General features: G+C 40.0%; 1 protein-coding gene across 4 annotated transcripts in view; it reads right to left on the reverse strand.

Moving 5' to 3' along the window:
• Positions 1-19,287, reverse strand: part of STK39 (serine/threonine kinase 39) — a 282,358-nt gene that overhangs the window by 192,963 nt on the left and 70,108 nt on the right. For all 4 annotated transcript variants that reach the window (XM_019727361.3, XM_074337430.2, XM_074337417.2 and 1 more), the window contains exons 3-5: positions 17,381-17,489; positions 14,153-14,294; positions 12,885-12,940 (exon numbers count right to left, since the gene is read on the reverse strand). In XM_019727361.3, the coding sequence (XP_019582920.3) occupies positions 12,885-12,940; positions 14,153-14,294; positions 17,381-17,489 (307 nt within the window). The remainder of the gene's footprint in view (positions 1-12,884; positions 12,941-14,152; positions 14,295-17,380; positions 17,490-19,287) is intronic.

Here is a 19,287-nt window from a genome sequence, read left to right on the forward strand (position 1 = left end):
ACACTGGTCTGAGTAGTATGACAGAATCTCTCACCACCCCGCTCTGTCCCTCCCAGGACGTGGCTCAGCCCTTTGCCCAGCATATCTGCACTGTACATGCTCCCCATCGATAGTCACTTAGTAGCCATCTCAGGTATCAGACTGGTGTCATGGTATCGCAGTGCTTGTGTTCAAGTAACCCTTATTTTACTTAATAATGGCCCCAAAGTGCAAGAGTAGTTTAAACTTTATCATATGTACGTATGTATAGGGGGGGAAAAACATAGTATGTATTGGGTTCAGTACTATCCATGGTTTCAGGCATCCACTGGGCGTCTTGGGACATATCCCCCATGGATAAGGAGGGACGACTGTACTAAAAATGAAAACCACATCTACATAAAACTGTCTGACTCAGTGACTCTAATTGTCAAGCAAGAGAAACAAATTCACATACATGGTGTACAACTATGGGAACACTCCTATTTATACAAATTCTTTTTTCAGTACATGAAAATAATTGATAATCATAATACTTATAAACAGTCCATTACTGCACACTGCTCACTGGAGGTACGAGGGTACAGAGAAAATCAACTGTGGAAAGCATCATTCTCAGATGTTTATAACAATAGTCCTTTCGCACCCACTCATGAGAACTTCTGAAACGCAGCTGTGTGCAGGTTACATCATTATATTATTAAAGTGAATAATATAATAATATTGAATCACTGAATCAACTCATCTTTTAAGCAAGTCAACAATAAATGTGTAGCCATCTTATCTACGATTAGTAATCAATCATACACTGCTTCACTATGGATTGGCACACAAAACCTGTCCCGCTCAGGAGGGGCAGACCCCAAGAGGAGTCAGACAGAAAAAAGAATTTTCTGAAACCCTTGCTCTTCACCCAGTCTCCTTTGCCCCCAGTCAGATTCCTGGTTTTCAATTCCACTTATTCCTTCTTGCAAGCAAATGGTGATTAAGAACTTCATTTGGCTCTCCAGGCTGCAGCCCCCAGCCACCCACAGTACGGTCTCTGATGTATTCACAGTCAGAAAACACAATCTGCCATATTTCCAAAGTCTGGGCCCTAGAGAATCACGTCTCAGCTGCTCTATACAAATTCACTTCCCCATCTATTAATGAGAGAGAGGTAGTCCTGACCTTCTTTGGAACATCAGAGAATGACAATTTCATAGTCTTTTCTGACAGCAAAAGAAGAAATCAGAAGACATCATCTTCTTATTCCCTAAAAGTAGAGTCTCACCTTTCAAAATAAAAGAAACACAAAGAAGCAAACTGTCCCACGGCTCATGGGGGTAGACTCTCGAAATTGCCATCAACTGGTTTCCTTCAAATATGCCATATTTCTCCTCATAAGGGAGAAATCCTTAGAACTGGGCTTGCACTTTGTACATGCCATCGACATCAATTTACAATGACATAGACAAATTATAAGAAAAATTCAACAGGAAGATTCTTGGTAAAAATGCCAAGGCTCTACAAGCTGCCACTCCCTCCCCAATTACTGAACCGTTCACACCATCAAGACAGCACAGGCTTAAAAAAGACAGAGACAGAAGAATAAGTGGAGGTTGGTGTCAATTCACATTTGGTGCACAGTTCAGCTGACTAATGCCAACAATTAGACACAGGGTGAAGTAGAGCACTAGTTTAAGATACCAGCAAATTGCAGAGAACATGCCCATTTAAGTAAGAGTCACAGAACCCTTCCCCAAAGCAGATGTATTTCCAGTGAGAAGTGCAGCCAGCAGCCACACCCAGAAGGGAGAGGGGCCAGGAAGGATGGAGCGGTAATTCCAGGCCGGCTGGGCTGAAGGGACCAGGCAAGAACCAGCTTTCTTCTCAAGTCCAATGACAGAAATGACCAAGAACTCACTAGTGGTCAACTGTCTATCAAACACGGTCATTACAGTGAACAAAGGAAAACCACAGCTAATCCCCAAATCACAAATTCATTCTTCCCTGGCTTCCCCGTGGGAGGCAGGAAGGATATTTGTAAAGTTGCTCTGGTAAAAGAAACCAAAGGACAGATTACTTGGCTTACTCTCCCCTCCATGCCCAAGACCATCATGTGATCTGAATGCTTTCAAATAGGATGGAGAATATCTTAGTGACTAAGGCTAATGAAGGGACACTCAGAATATTTTGATGCAAGATACATCTTGGAGAAAGTCTTGTCAAGCTTCCTCATTTTGCAGCTGAAAAACACTGAGTCCCAGGGCAGCTGAACTGTGAAAGGCATAGAGTTAAGAGGCAAGAGGGCAGGGTGGGGGTGGAGGGGCATAAATGACAAGGAAGTGAGCCAAGGACCGAAAGTGAAGTCAGGAGATTTCAGAGTGATCTGCTTTTACAACCTTCAGAATGACCTTAACCAAGTCCCCAGTCGCTCAGCAGCCCTCAGTCCCCTCATCTGAACCGACCTGCTCAGCTGAATTGATAGGGCTATTGTAAGGAGAGCACTAGGTAAGCATATTATACAGGTGTTATTTCCCAAGTCAAAGGCATGCTCTGCAGTCAACGGGGGCTTCCTCACGGGCCATATCCACAAAGACGAGCACAAGTAACTTAGATCAAATATGAATAAGTCTAAATTTTCAATGCAATATTCATCTACCTGCAGGTGGTCTTTTTCATACAAATCTCCACTCAACTACCTTTATTATCAGAAGCTTCCGATAAATCAGAATGACCCATCTATACAGTTTTAAAGAGATGGTCCCTCTAAGGGAGGTAACTAACATAGGACAATTCCAGTATTTAAAGCAACAATTTACATAATTTCCACAAAGTTTTGAGAAGGATGAGTTGAGGCTAATACAACCTTCAAAGAATCTACAGATTTTTTAATCTGTGACAAAGAAAACCTGACATTTAAAACTCCTAACACTGAAAAGTCACTAAAATATGAGGCTCATATATTAAACTCTGTTGCTCGGTATCCTTTTCATCTAAATTCACTACATAGTCTTATGTTCATTAATTCATTCAGCAACTCTTTACTGAGCTCTTACTCAGTGTCATTTCCAGTTCTAAACACTGGGACTAGAGAGTAGAAACCCCTGACTTCAAGAAGCTGGACTTTAAATTGGGGCGAGGGTGAGACGGAGAGGCAAATACAGATAATAAATAAAATTATGAAATATAATATACAGCGGTGGTTTTCAGACTTCAGTGTGCCTCACAATCACTAGAGGGCTTCTTAAAATACAGATTGCTGGGCCCTACCTTGAGGGTTTCTGATTCAGCAGGTCTGGGGGTGAAAAAGCACAAGAATTTGTATTTAATCAAGTTCCCAAGGTGATGGTGATGCTGCTGACCTAGGATCACGCCTTGAGAACCACTAATATAGAGTACACTGATGCATACAATAAAGAAAAATAGATCAAGGGAGGGAGTGGGGGGGGGCTACGATTTACCATAGGATGGCCACAGAAGCCTCACTGATGCGACATTTGAGCCGAGAATCTTACTGCGGTACTGAAAAGAGTATTCCAGATAGAACAGCAGACAATGCAAAGGTTCTGAGGCAGGAGCATGCATGGCAAGGAGGTCAGTTTGGTTTGAGTGGAGTAAGGGAGAGACAAAAGCAAGAAATTAGGTCAACAAGATAATGAGGAGCCAGCTTTTTAAGGCCTGGTGGGCCACCATAAGGATTTTGACTTCATTTTGAAATGGGAAGGCACTGGAGGGTTTTGAGCAAAGGCATGATACAAGCCTTTAATTCATTTCAACAGTATCACTCTGGGTCTTATGGAGAGAACTGAGCACAGAGGGGAAGGGCAGAAGAAGAGCACCTCTTAGGAGGCGACCATAAGAATCCAGGCAAGAGCTGATGGAGCAGGACGACAGCAGGGGAAGGTGGGTGACGTCCTTAACAATAGGATTTGCAGACAGATTGGACAGAACTTAGGGTAGAAGAGAAAGGGAAGGCTCAAGGAACCCCAGATTTCTGGCCTAATCAATAGAATGATGGAACTGCCATTAAAAGAAGTGGGAAGACTGTGAGAAGGGAAGTTTGCTGGGGGGTTACAGGTTATAGATTTCTTTTGTACGGCAGTTACACAGTCGAGCGAGTTGAAAGGAAACTTGAACCCAGCAACACCATTTTACAGGTGATACATGACCAGCAATGAACTTGATAGAGGGCATAGGGTAAGGTCAGTGACCAAGGGGGCTACATAATCCTGGCTACTGCAGTCCTCAAGTGTACTCTGTAAAATCAGTGTTAAACTATACTCCATAGAGTATAAATACATTTAACTCTATTTAAATTTTCTAAAACTCTCTAATATACTTACAATATATGCAGTAACTAACAAGATGTTATTAATCAAAAACAACTATTCCTGAATCATTCATATTTACAACACATATTTAAGATTTATCCCCAGAACAACCTATTAAACTAGACCTAATAAGGCTGACTTAGATTCCTCAAGTATATGAATTTTTCTCTGCCTATAAATTTTGGAAATTCTATAGCTAACTTTCACCTGAACTGTAAACTCCCTGACAGTAGACACAATGTCTGCATTGCTTACCACTGTTATCAAATCAGAGGACTGTACCTGGAACATAGTAAATGCTCAGTAAATATGTCAGCTAACCACTTAAGATGCATTGAACCCAAACACCTAATGTTTGCCTTTTTACCAGGGAAGGACCATTTTTTTTTGTCATAACAAATGGAGGTTCTGGGAAACAGAAAAATAAATGAGAAAAAAAAAAAAGAAAAAAAAAAAAAGATCCAGCAAAGAACTGACTTGAATGGCTCTGCTCTCAATCTAAAAACTCTTGTTTTTCTGGGCCTTAACAGCTTCTGGGGAATACATAAAATTTAATTTAATAATGACACAGAAGGCCCTTAAAAGCAGAATGGAAGAAAGGAAGGCCGAGAGAGAGAGAGGGAGGGAGGGGAGAGAGAGAAGAAAGGAGGCCATCTGTCTCAGGCCCTCCTAGACACTCTTCCTTGAAGTGCAGCCCTGTCCCCCGCGCAGCTATACACACACAGCTGAGGAAAAATTCCAGCAGGAGGGCAGAGCAAAGTGATTCTCCCCAACTGGGTTCACCCAGTAAGACTTCCTAAAGCCGGTGCTCAAACAACTGCTAGCAGCTGTTAAAGGATGGGAAGCTGCTTAAAATGTCCCCAAGTATTTCCCCCCAGTGGTGCACACATGGAACGGAAAACTAAGCTTCCAGAACTGACCGCATGCTCTGTTCATGCCAGAGGTTTCACAAATGTTACCATTTTTATCAAGACCCCAAAATTCAGAGGGTCACATTAATTTGCGGTCTTTATTTACTTAAACCAAAAAAAAAAAAAGTATACGAGAATTTTGGCATAGCTTGTTGAACGATAATTCACATAATTATAAACTTCCTGAAACTCAAACCCTACATTTTTGGCTCACTATAAAACACTTTACAGCCCCCGAAGATGTTAATTTGCACTTGTACTCTATGTTGAGTGTACCCAATGTCTCTTAATTGGTGTGCTCTGCTTCGCTCTCCCTTAGCATTATTAATCGCTTCATTGTCAGCTGGCTAAGGCCAGCTGCCTAAAATCAGAGCTGAAAATGTTTCTTAAAAAAAACTACGTTTAGCCTTAAAACTATGCACTAGTATGCATACCTCAATATTTTAAATACGTTCACCTCCCTCTCCGTTAAGCTGCTCTCTTCTTACGAGTTTGAGCTTTCAGCTATACCTTGCATACACACCACCTACCCCCATCAGGCGCGTGCACGTACACAGCCTGGAGAGTCAGGCAGTTCAGACCACACTGACCAAAAGTCCCTGAACACCTGCCATGTGTCAGGCACTGCTGGGGGGTGTTGAGATGAACAGCACGGACTTTCTACCACTGGCATAAGTACACAGTCGGGAAGGCAGAGGGGGATGCAGGGGCCCAATTTCAGCTCCATGGCACAGGCCTTCCAGCTGGAGTGTGTAAAGCAGTGGACTTTCAAGCCACTAGGGTAAGGGGCTTGATGCAGAGAGGGTGCGGGTGGCAGAGGAAAGGGTGCGGAAAGGAAAGAATGCCCTGAATTGAGTCGTGACAGAGAAGTGAGCCAGGTAAAGAAGGGGGATCGTGAAGAAGTGAAGCAAAAAGCACCGGTAGAAGAGACTGGAAAAACGGGCAGGGCCTTCATATGTCCTATGCAGGAGCTGGGGCTTGATTGCATCAGCAAGTCTTAAACCTCATGCCAGGGAATTGTACGGTCAGATCTGCATTGTAGATTTTTCACTCCAGTGATATTGGGAAAATCGGTGGGGTAAAGAAGGAGGGAGAGCAAAATGACACGGCAGGAGGTCACATGGGGTGCTGACAGCGTGGCCTCCTGAATCACTTCCTTGAGATCTTACAACACCCAAAATAATGAAAGGGCACCATCCCTATTTCAGTACAAAAGCACTATGACCTAATTCTAAACTGGAATGTGCATGAACTCCTTTAGCACTGTAGTTTTTTCCCATCGCACAGACGGGGAATGTGAGGTGCAGAGAGGTTACAGGGTTAGAAGAAGCAGGGCCAGCCTGCGGGCCACAGCAGTCTGGTGTCAGAGCCTATGCACTCGTACATTCAGTGACACCATCACTTCCTGATTTGGGGGCCTCAGGGGCTCTCAGAGCTTCCGACACTAAGCAGAGTGCACACAGGGAGCCCACAGTACCTCCTGAAGCAGCAGCCAGTCTTCCCTACAACACAAGGATTACTCTCTTTTATTCCCATCCAAGTGTACTTTACTGGAGCCAAAGAACAGAGAAAGGCAACAAAAAGAACCTAGCAGTTATGGGTATAAACACTCCACCACCTTGCACACCTCCGTCTGGCTCCTTGAGAATAACATCTGAATACTGGAAGCAAGTTAAATCTAGTTGCATGTTTTCCTGGCAGAAGTTTTAGTCATAGGGTTTTCAGTTGTTCAAGACACAGACTGAAGCTAAAAATGTATTCAAAGGCTGACTAAGGATATAATCTGCTTCCCAGAAAACCAAGATACTACCCAAAGTCATATCAATGTGTCTTGGACAGTGAAAAACCTAGGTCTTAAGCCTCAGATACACTGAGACAGATGTGGTGATAACTTTCTAGAATTCTAGACTGCCTTAGCTCAGTACCAGATTTGATTTCTGTTAGAAAAACTTGGGGTGGGAAATTGACATTCACACATGCACATACACAGAAAAGGCAAAAAAAGTAAGTGAAAATGAGCATGACCTCTACCTTATATAAGGTAGTAGTATGCTTCAAAAGACTTACTTAGAAAACAAGTGTTTTGAAATCTATATTTTTAAAGTACATTAAGAGTGGTCACTATTTAAAAGAACCCTAAGATAAATATATCTGTGGTGACCACCCCAAAGGGACCTGTTTTATATGATTTTTCCGTTTGCTTAGAATAACATCTCTCATTAATTCTGGACAAACAGGCTTAGTCACTTGCCAGACAAAGCACTAAGCTCTTCCTGACAGTATGACAGAACATGAAACTGGAAAATAAAATGCTAGGCCGTGGGAACAGCATGACATTCAAACAGCCACTCTTTCAATTTCATATCACAGTAAAAACTATTACACTTACCAAGGTATCCTATCCAAGTTTATTATCAGGAAGTCATACATACAGGTCATCTGAGCACAGGGGAAAAAAAAAAAGTAATGCATTTTTTTTCAAACCGAGGAAAGAGTCTTCAGGTTTTCATTCACTACATCAAACCTGAAGTTCTCCGGTCTGAAAAGAGCGTGGTGTCACTACTGTGATTCTGCACCAAATGACACCTAACGTGATTGCTTCTCTCCTTTAAAACCTTACCAGTGACCTATGTGCCTCCACATGAAAAAGCAAGGGGGGAATGATGCTGAATATTATGTAAAGATGTAGAACAGCTAGTGATTGCTATTGGTCTTCCACCAAAAACGGAGTTTACTTCAATCCAGATGTAGGTTTCTCTTTCTGGAAATCCTACAGATGTGAGGTCACAGATTCTAGAGCCAGACTGCCCAAATCTGAAGCCTGACTCCACCACTTAGCCTACGTATGACCTAGGCAACTGCCTCCCCCTCTCTGAACTTTAGCTTCTAGTCTGTGAAAATGGACATAAAAATAGCATCTTCCCGACATCAGGCTGTGGTGATGGTTTGAATGAGTCACAAAGCACTCAACCCATGAACCTGGCTTGGCACACAGGAAACAACCAGTATACATTAGTTACTCATGTTATATCCCCAATCAATAAAAATGTATATAATTCCCCCGGAATGCGTACTGTTGGAAATAGAATCAAGTATATTAGCCTTACTCGCCACACTTGTTGGCTGCATAGTAAGGCAAGCGTTTTTCATGGTCTAAACCAGACCCTTTAATTTTCACTTTCCTAATAAAAAATTCTGAGGAGGGATAAAAAAAAAAATATATATATATATATATATACACACACACACACACACACACACACACACACACACGGTAGAGTGAGTGATTATTTTAAAATAAAAATTATGCTTTCTATTAGAATAGGAAAAATACTCTTTTTAAAAACAATGCTCATACTAGTACTCTCAAGGTAAACAAACATTACATCCAAAGAAACAAATGCAAACTTTTCCCCTGCTTAACTTTTATTTCAGAAAACAAGGCCTAAAGAGCATGAAGATGTAAGAGGAAGAGGGCACAAGTAGTCTGAGTGCAAGCAATGTATTATTTGTCTAAATATAATTGGTAGCAACACAAAAAGACGGTCTGGCGCTGCTGTTGCTGTTGAGTCTCTGCTTTCAAATCTCCTACCCACCTCCTCCACTTCGCCCATCATATAAAGAGGTCAGCAAAAGGCCCGGATACTCCCGGTCCTAGTCATGGTTTGGGCAGTGGGCAACTGCCTGGCCGAGGAGGCAAACTAATAAAATGGGATAGTGGCAGCAGCATCTACCTGTTTCAAGGAAACAGTCCAAATTTTCTTAAAGCAATAATCTTATTTTATACTTAAAACTAAAAAAGTTTTAAATACTGTATAATTCAATGTTGTGCTGAGATCAGAGAACATTGAGAAAATGTAATGTGAATTCTAGAAAGCTATAGCTCCAGAGATGTAGAGACTGCAATTTAAATGCCTGTTAACCCACCATTATGCGTCTGGCGATGGCAATTCCAGTTTGTGTTATTTATTATATAAGCAGGAAGTCACAGACACAGACAAGGTCCAAAGGAAAGCCAGAGTGGCTCTACACAAGGTCCTCACTACGTGCCAGGCACTGTTCTAAGTACTTTACACGCTGGCTCACTTAATCCTCACAAACCAGGCGGTGGCTTTCTGCATGTGCCCTTTGGAACCCAGCAGCCCCCACAGTGCAAGTGGTACTCGGTTACACTCGACACCACCCCCCACGGGGAGGAAAAAACCCACAGGCCTGAGAGGGAGAGAAAAAGTAAGAAAACCTTACCTCACGGGATCCTAACTGAGAAAAAGGAAAGGATAAATGCTCCAGAAGGCACAGAGGAGGAGCTCAGGTCATTAATCTGACAAGAACAATGGGATGAGGTGACTGGCAGAGCACTAAGTGGCAGAATCAGGCAGGAGTTGACCCACCTTCAGGTTTCAAAGGGCAGTTCACTGCTATTTTGATCCTCTTAGTGAGAAATGATCATTTTATCACAAAACAGAGAAAATGAGTTGTACTTCCTTATCGGCTTAGAGCAAGATTAATGACAACTTCTAAGTTCCATAATTAACAAACATTACCTTTTCATAACTCATAAAGCCCCTCAGAGCTGAATCTCTTACAAGACAAATTTGACATATTATCTCCAGGCAGGGAGAGCTGGTGTGATCCTGTTGGTCGTAGTAACGGTAATAATAGCAGTATTAGTATTAGAAGTAGCAGCAACGGCCTCGGTGGAGCAGCAGCTATTGATATTTACTACGTGCCTATTATATGCTAGTCCTTGTTAAGATCACTGGATATAAAGGGCCTCATTTGATTTCACAAAAAAATGATGAGGTGGGTTGTATTTGCACTCCTCTTTAAGGAAACTGAGTCTTAAAGAGGTTAGGTAATGTGACCAAGGTCACGTGTGGTGACCTGGGAATTGCAACCAAGCACGATGATCCCAGAGCTTGTATTCTCTTAAACTAAACTGATTACTCTGGTGATGGACTCTTTGAAGCTTTGGTCCACAAATTCTTTCAGTTGTCACTTGTTTAGTTGAAGTATTTTTTTAGTATTATTTTAGCTGACGTATTTTTTTTCAAACTGCCCCTAGCCTGTGGAATAATGGACACACACTCCCTAGAGTGAGGACAAGATACACATACATAAGGCAGTAACTTAGATGCCTCAAGAACAAAATTTAGCATTAATAATAATAATAATAATAATACCAAAGTAAGGAGGAAAAATACACATGAATCAAGAATGGCCAAAGACTGATAATTATTGAAGCGAAGTGATGGGTACAATCTTCTCTCTACTTTGGGCTCTGTTTGAAAATTTTTACCATAAGAGGTTTAAAGATGGCTTTGACTACTGAGAGTTCATTAAGTTTCCTGAGTCATTTCCTTTCATTTGTTTCACCAGGTCAGACTTGTACATGGTTTACAATTCAGGATGTTATAAAAGGAATACACGAAGCGGTCCCCCCACCACTATCCTTTTCGTGTTTCTTTGTACAAATGTATAGAGATTCTTATTTCTCCTCACTTCTTTCACAAGAGGTGGCATATTATACACACTATATTCTACCTTATTGTATTCACTTAACCAAGCAGCCTGGCGATTTTTTTCATGTCATGCATAGCTTTTCATCCTCTGTAACATAGATTATTCCATAATGTAGATACACCACACACCATATTTAACTGGGACACCTAAGTTGTTTCCAATCTTCTGCTATCCCAAACAATGAATACGAGTCAGCTTATACTGTCTGTTCCTGTCTATTGCCCACTTTTTTGCTTGCACTAAGCATTTCTCACATTTATGTACTTATTGTAACAACCCTACAAGGAAGGGTAGATCCAGGTTTCGTGAACATGAAATTTATGCAATTTAGAAGACCCTTTTTAAAACAGAGAAACCAAACTTACAAATACAAAATTGGGTACAAATATGTGCATTTCTTTACAATTAAAAAGTCGTCTCAATTGATTGTAGTCCTAAAGATTCAGGTTCTTTCTTCTAGGATTTTTTCAGACAATTTAACAAAAATGCTTACATAGAAGTACTTCCTGATTTCAAACTGACGTCTCCTCTCCACCTAGAACACTCTGCAACTCCCAGAAGCACAATGCACTTCCAGGAGCCTGAATCTTGAGTTTCAAAGCTGCCCAGAAAATTTGTGTCTCCCTGAATGATCGGCATTATATCATCACCACCTCACAGGCGGGGACACTGAGGCTTAGAGATGCAATCACTTGCCCCAGTTGCACAATGGGTATTAAATCAGGCTGGGTTGAGTTCAAAGCCTTCGCGTTTAACTGATACACAGAGTGCCTCCCCAGTGGTCTTAAACCAATGACTGTATTTGACCAAATTCATCTTTTTTAAAGGGGAGGATTATTAATAAGAGATATCACTTTCATTATTAGTGCTTCAGGGAAGAAAAGTTTGATTTGAAACAAATTCTCAGTTTCCCTTTTATAGTTTCAAAACATCTTTTCTCTCCTTTGAAAAAAATAAAAATCAAGTCCCCGTAAGTGTACATAACTAACTAAACAGAGCCTAACATCAGCATCATGCTTGTCATATGGGCCAGGGCATCACCTGACAGATTCTCTGGCACCAAAGAGGGGCAAGCAATGAATCAAAAAGATGACTCGGGCTTATCCTTGTGTTGGACGTGTGTTTGTTTTCTGCTGAAACTCTTGCATTTCTAATAATCACCCCAGACCCTCAGATTTGTCTAGAAACAAGACAGGGATCAAGGACTGTGATCAACTTTAATCTAATAACTAAATTCATGTGAAGACCCTCAACCTAAGCTAAACAATAGGACTCTTCCACTCCAACTCAAAAAAAAGAAAAAAACGCATATTAGACTGATTCAACACTTGGGGCAAACTTCAACATTCTTCAACAGATGCCAGATCAATAATTCTCGCAAGGATGCTGCTAGTAATATTTAATGCCTGGAGCCAGAAGCCTAAACACCCTGAAATAAGAGGGGCAGTCCAGTATAGGGAAGGACTGTCCAGTCAAAAATGCCAAAAGCGGTGATGGCTGAGAGGGTTGCTGAGACAGACCTTCGTGGAATGGAGTAAAACAAGAGTCAGTGTGGATAGGGCTACATTTTATCCCAGGTCATTCAGGTTACGCTAGAAGCAATAACAAAATGAGAGGTTCTGTACATACAAGGCCCTTGTCTGACGCATTCACTCAGGGGACATTTACTCATCTGCATGCTTACCACCTGTCAAGAACAGCCAGGTAGGGTCAGATTTAAGAGACAAGGAAACCCTAGATTTTAAGAGCTCACAATTCTTTTAGCCACATCTTCAGAAATAAAAGGCTTTAAATTAGTGTGTACAATGTTTTAAACTTTCAAATGCATCAAAAAACTCTCAAAAATACTTTTCTTGCTGTTCTATAAACATTATTAATCTGAAAGGTAGGGAATAAAAATTGAAAGTAAATTGTTCTTTATCAAAAGGCTATGTTCTAAAATAGCATTATTTATAGGATAATCTAACAAAGATTTATTAAAACAACAGAAAAACATGTTAGGCCTCAGAACCAAACATTTTATAACAGATCAGTCCAGGTTCATTCTTAAAACCGATTATATGCATTTATTCATTTCTCAGAACAATTCTACATTCCTTCAAAGTGCAATACTTCTGCACATAAGTAAAGAATTATTTATCTTTATCAGGTATACCTGCTATTTGCACTGAACCATCCTCACCCAGAAGAATATTACCAGCTTTCAAATCCCTATTAGAAAAAGAAAAATGGAGAATGAATTGTGGAATACAGACATTACATTGCATTAATTCATTCAGGGAGATTTTAAAACATATCATATAATGCAGCTATTTGATACAATTATTATTTTATGAGTACTAAAATTATATCACAGATTTAAAAAGTTATAAGGATACATTGTGATTTTGCAGTTTGCTTTTGGGGGATCGTTAGAATTTTAGTAACAAATATTTTATTTAAAATAGTTACCCAGATTTAATTAAATCAATAATGAGTAGATTCTTTATTTTTTGTTACAGAGTTAGAATTTGTCCATGTACTCACAATACTATCATGTTATCAAGAATTAAAGCCTAGCCTATGTAAAGCTATTCTATTTCCACTTAAATTGTCTGTGGTGCAATTCCAAATTAATCCCATTGGCTTCTTAAACAATGGATTTGATCAGTGTCTCCTCTGAGGAGACACTGATTATAAATATTCATTATAACTTTCTATAATATATATCTTCACTATATACAAGTGTGCTGAATAGTCTTAACACTTAAAAAAATGACAATTTACAACTTATAAGTTTGATTTCTAAAGTAATATTTTTTCTAATTATTGAAAAACAAAGTACATATCATTAAACATATAGCTGACTTATAGTTCCAGATAGGAGAGTTACAATATGGTATCACTGGTAAAGGGTTATTTACTTGCAACTATTCCTCATACCTGAAATAACACCCATTCGAAACCTCAGGAGCTCATAGTCTATGCTGCTTGGCTATCTAAAGAGTTTGCATTTCATGTTATAAAAAAAGATGAAATTAGTGCCTCCTCCTCCCCTCTCACCACTATGTCAAAGATAATCAACATATTACAATGCTTGGAACAATCTTGCCCGCATAAGAAAATTAGAAATGTTATCCAGTTCAAATGAGCATATTTCAAGAGCTGTATGCTAACTATTTTTTTTAATGAGTTCACTCAGTACTTTTTATATTCTGCTTTTATTTCAGTGAAAGCAAATAAACCAATCCTGAGGATAGCGATATAATTCATTAAAATGTATTCTCTTATTTCTTCTTACATACATTTCTCCCATTGATTTAGCCTAAGTTAGACATAATGTCAATATCTACCTACCTACAATCTGTGTTTCCTTAATATTCTTTACTAATTAGGATTAAAGTGACAAACAGTTGAATTTAAACATCTCTGCAGAGGTCGTACCTGTGAATCTGACCATTTCTGTGTAGATAGTCTAAGCCTTCCAAAACCTCTTTAAGAATTGTTGCTATTATTGCCTCTTCCAGAACTCCATTCTTATGTTCTCCTCGGCTGACGATGTATTTTATGATATCCAACATTGAACCTAAGTGGACAGACAAAAAAAACTGAAAAAAACTGGAGAAACACCTTCATTACCTTTCCAGAATAGGACTCCCTATTTAGAAAACTAAATGAGAACATCAAAATGTTTTTATTGTTGTTGTTTGTTTATTTAACACAAATATTCCCAAGGCACACAAACAATGATGTGGCAGCCCATGACCAGAAACACTAAATGCAAGTTTGCGAGCATACTTTCAGTTTAAATGAGAAGGATTCTGGGTCAGAAACCAGAAGACTGTTGAGGGACAATTCACGGTTAGTCCCTTTGCTCTAGACAGAAAATTAGGTACAGACTCAAAAGAGGGTTCAAGATGTCCGAACTGAAAAGGAAAGGAAAAGGAGGCCAGGAAAGAGAAAGACAGAGGTGAACTGCTGAGAGCCAGCAGCACAGCTCTCCGGAACGCCGGAAACACAGGTGAGAGGGGAGGGGAAAAAGTAGGTTGGCTCTAGACTCCTGCTTGCAACCAGAAGATTCCTTCCTGTGACTCTAGGCAACCTTTATTTTCACTTACCTGATGCTTAATATGCTGACTTTTATAATAAATACATACGCAGTACTTTGTTACTATAAACAGATTAGTATCCTTGGCACTGTGAATTCATGTTTCGACACATATTAATTAATGTTCCAAACCTCCAGGTCATTTTAAAAACCATAATTACCTGGGGGAGTGGGGGTTCGACATTTCTGAAGAATTAACAAATGGCTTCCTCAGAACCTGAATTTGGCGCCCCCGTTCTCTACGATTAGCTAAGAGGACTGAGTTTCCCCATCAGATATTACTACACCAGACTAGCCACCCACCCCTCATTAAAAGATTTAACGTGATAAAATATAGAGGAAAACAAATTCATATTTTTTTAACCTCAGAGAGACACAAAACATCTGTGTATTCATTGACTCTAGAATTTGGGGATCATTTAGAAAATGATACTTCCAAAAACATTTTATTTTAATCTTATAAGGATATACCATACCCGGTGTGTATTTCTGGCCTGCTGAAAGAAAAGTAAGCAAGAGTCCACATCTGCCCACATTCCCCTTCCCTCTGGAAACCTGTTTAAAATCTTCTAAGGCCCAGGAGACTGAACTGGATTCTTTTCAAAAGACAATGAAATTTCCTATTAAGGTTAATTGGGATAAAAATAAAGACAGGAAATAAAATCCTCAGTTTGAACAAAGTATTTGGGGACATCCAGGGTCCCAGGTGACCAGCATTTCTCAGACTTGGTGGACCCCCCACAAGAAGAGACTAGGTTAAGATCATCTTACTGATGATCATCTTAACACCCTCCACAGAACCAAGAAGCAGGCCTGACACTCCACACTGCAGTCCAGCTCCAACTGACTTCCTTTTGCCTTTTTCTTTCCTTTTTCTTTTCCTTTTTAATTAAAAACCAAAGTAGACACTCAAGGAAACAATGACTAATGGGACTGACAAGACTGGGAACAGAGCCGAACCAAGGGCTCCCAGGCTCCCAACTGCGACCTACACAAGCAGACTCAAGGCAATTACAATGTGTTCGTCATCTCATTTCTGGGCCTCTGCTTGATCCAAGATAGTTTCTTTAAAAAGAAAAAAATTAAATGCCTCCCTGGTTCAGCCTTAGCTGGAACTGGGTCTGCGGATAAAAATGGGCTCTACAATATAAATTCTGGCTATGCCAGTTTGGGCTTTGTCCAGACACCGCAAAATGTTCTCGTCTGCTCCTAAACTACACTTCATGTCTCAGGAAGACAGATATTTAGGGAGTGACACCCTGGAAAGAGAACACACTAGAAAAGTGGGTATGCTAGATGTTATGAAGGAAATCACTCGGACTTTCTAAGCTTCAATTTTGGGGTCTGTAAAGTGAAGGTGATAATATGTCCAGCGTAGCATAGCTTTTAAGTCAACAAGTCCCTCAGTCACAAATTCCAGCACTAACAGTTACTATGTGTGTGATGTTGGGCAAGCTGCTTAACTTTCTTGAGCTTTGATGTACTTTCTGAGAAACAAGGATGGTGACACCTGCCATTCAAGGATGTTGTCCGCATTAAATGAAATAAGGTAAGTAAATCTCCTGAATAGGATCTAGCCACAGAGTGAGTGTTCAGTGAAGTTAATGGTTATCATTTTCATTCCTTATGTTGTTAAGAGAATAAAAGAAATAAAATACAAAAATGCAAAAGTACCTTATAAATTAAATTGTCCATGCCTGGTATAACTTCAGTGATCTGAGGCTAGTGAGGGAAAGTCACTTTCCCCTCCCAAGTGCAAACATAAGATTAAAATAGGGCCACTCCTGCTCAACACTGCAAGCAAATAATCCAGCGTGCAGAAAGTTTCTCTCTGTTTCAATTGAGACAACATTCACTGAGCACCCACTGGATGCCAGGTTCAATAAATTAAAGTGCAGCAGACGATGCTTTCGTCAGGAAGTCCACAACCGAAATCTGCACTGTCCAACACCGTGGCCACCAGCCACCTGAGTTATTTAAATGTAAGCTAATTAAAATTGAATAGAAATTCAGTCCCTCAGTAACCCTAGCCACATGTCAAGTACTGAAGAGCCACATGTAACTAGTAGAAACTGGATAGCACAGCTATAGAACATATCCATCACCACAGAACTTTTTATTAACAGTACTGGAATAATTCATTATATTGCAATGTGTTAAGGACTTGAATAATGCTAAAAATGAAGGGTTTAAAGAGGAAGAGAGTAAGGGGTGGCCGCAGAGAGGTGACCTTTTAGGACTTGAATGCGTGAAGAAGAAAGGATAGATGTAGGGCTGGGGAGCAGCACTGGGCACAGAGCCATCAGCGTGCAGAAGGTATTTAGGGGTCAAACCTACACCAAGAAGGCCGGAGTAGAAGAAGACACATATTCTAAACGTTAAGCTGAATTATGAAAGGCTTTGAATATCAATGTGAAGAAACCCGGACTTTATTCTTTAAGCAAATAATAAACCAAGCAAAACATTTAAATACTGGAGTGAGGGAACCAAACCTGAAATCTTATTCAATATGCTGGCTCGCACAAAAGGAAAATAAACACACAACAATGACAAAATCCACTTACCTCCACTTAGTAATTTCATGACCAGCCAAAGTTCATCTTTTACCACAAAAGAGGTGTAATAAGTCACTACGTTGGGATGGCTGCACTGACTCATGGCTTGAATTTCTTTCTATAAAAAGAGCAAAACATGACATAGCACCACGGGGTGAAAATTGGGAAGCAAAACACAAGTGAACCATAGTTACGTATCTCACTTTCCTACTTAAAAGCAGACCTAGGGGTGGGTTGCCTAAACATTTACTTCAAAGAAGCTACATAAGAACTAACCCTCTGATCAACTTGCTAGAATTAGAAAGGCCCCTACCGGAGACCACTGAGCCCGGCGACCAGCCACAGGACCCAGAAACTGCAGATCAGCATATCGCCCAGGGGTCCCCCATGCGTAACTAAGTGCCTCCGACCTGAACTGAAGGCCTCCACAGAGTGAGTGATAACTGCCTGGGTGAATTATTAGGAGACCTGGGTCCCAGTACCAGCCTAAACTCTGGTGAGTCTTAGCTCCCTCATCTTTCTGCTTCTCAGGACTGCTGTGATGGTAAATGAGAAAATACTTATGAAAATGCTAGAGTATCATCTCCCAAACTATCTTTCATGGTAGATACTCCATCAAGGGAAAAAAGGAGCAGCAGAGGGGGACTGGTAGAGTGAAATAAGCTTGGGAAACATCAGTTACTAAATCTCACTCTAAGAGTCACACGGAATATTAGTACTGTCAAAGGCTCTGAGAAGTCCTGCAGTAGGTAAACTGTCATAGTTGAATCCATATTAATAATGAAGGAAAATAATGCTTTGTGTCACAGTTTAGGAAACACTGATAGAGAGAGAAAAGTTTTAGAGAAACATAAAACAACAAAGCTTTGAAATCAAACAAATGGGAAACTTCAATAAACTGTATTTTTCTGAAATAGTCAAGTTCATATTGGTTTCGATCTGTCATTTTAAATTATTGCCAGGTGACTCCTATAAAGCTTCAGTCAAATGCTAACCCTCAATCAAAGGTATCAGACCAGTGTAACTCATTTTTAAGGTGTTGTGCAAAAGCCACAAGAATAACCTAAGTCATCAAAGAAACTTCATTTATGCTATTATGTATTTATGCTGAAAGAAAAGTGTATTTATTCAACCTATAAATATTTTTAATAACAGCATCTAGTTAACTTCGAGTTAACTTAAAATTGCCTGACCACCATAATATTCCAATTTGGGCTGCAATCTTTGCATATTCAGTACTAATTAATCCTCAATTACCACAATCCTATATGTCAGATAACTTGGCCAAAATACCAAGACATTTTTTAGATAGATAGATAGATAGATAGATAGATAGATAGATAGATAGATAGATAGACAGACAGATACCGAGGGTGCCAAATAATTGTATACAGGTGGACACTTTGGTCAACGTTTCTCAACCAGCAGTTTGCCATAATCAGAAGTGTCTGGATGAGAGGGTAACCACTTTGAGCACCTCTTGTAATTGCAGAAGTCAAATGTGACTTGTATTCATCTTTAGTTATTGGTATATATTGAGCATTACAGTTAATACAGTTTTTCTTTCTTAAAATGTGTATACATGTTTTGGTACCCTCTGTGTGTGTGTGTGTGTGTGTGTGTGTGTGTGTCTTAATATATATGCTTACGTAAGGGCTTTTCACCATCGACAAACTCCTAAGAAAATCACTATTATTTCCATTTTCTTTCCATTATTTAACAACTCTTTCCCTTCATCATTTCCCTCATCCATTTAACTGATTACAGGTTTTCTAAATCTGACACTTTTGAAGTCAGCAACTCCTGTCCTTTAAACAAGATCTGAAACCTGAGTTCCAGTTTCCATCTGTCTGTGGTGTTAGGTTTTGATACCAGAAGATGCTTCTGAAGGAGAAATGGAACACTGCCCGTGTCAT

This window comes from Rhinolophus sinicus, chromosome 17, assembly GCF_057876585.1.
Source record: "Rhinolophus sinicus isolate RSI-liver-muscle chromosome 17, RSI-T2T, whole genome shotgun sequence".
Taxonomy (NCBI): Eukaryota; Metazoa; Chordata; class Mammalia; order Chiroptera; family Rhinolophidae; genus Rhinolophus; species Rhinolophus sinicus.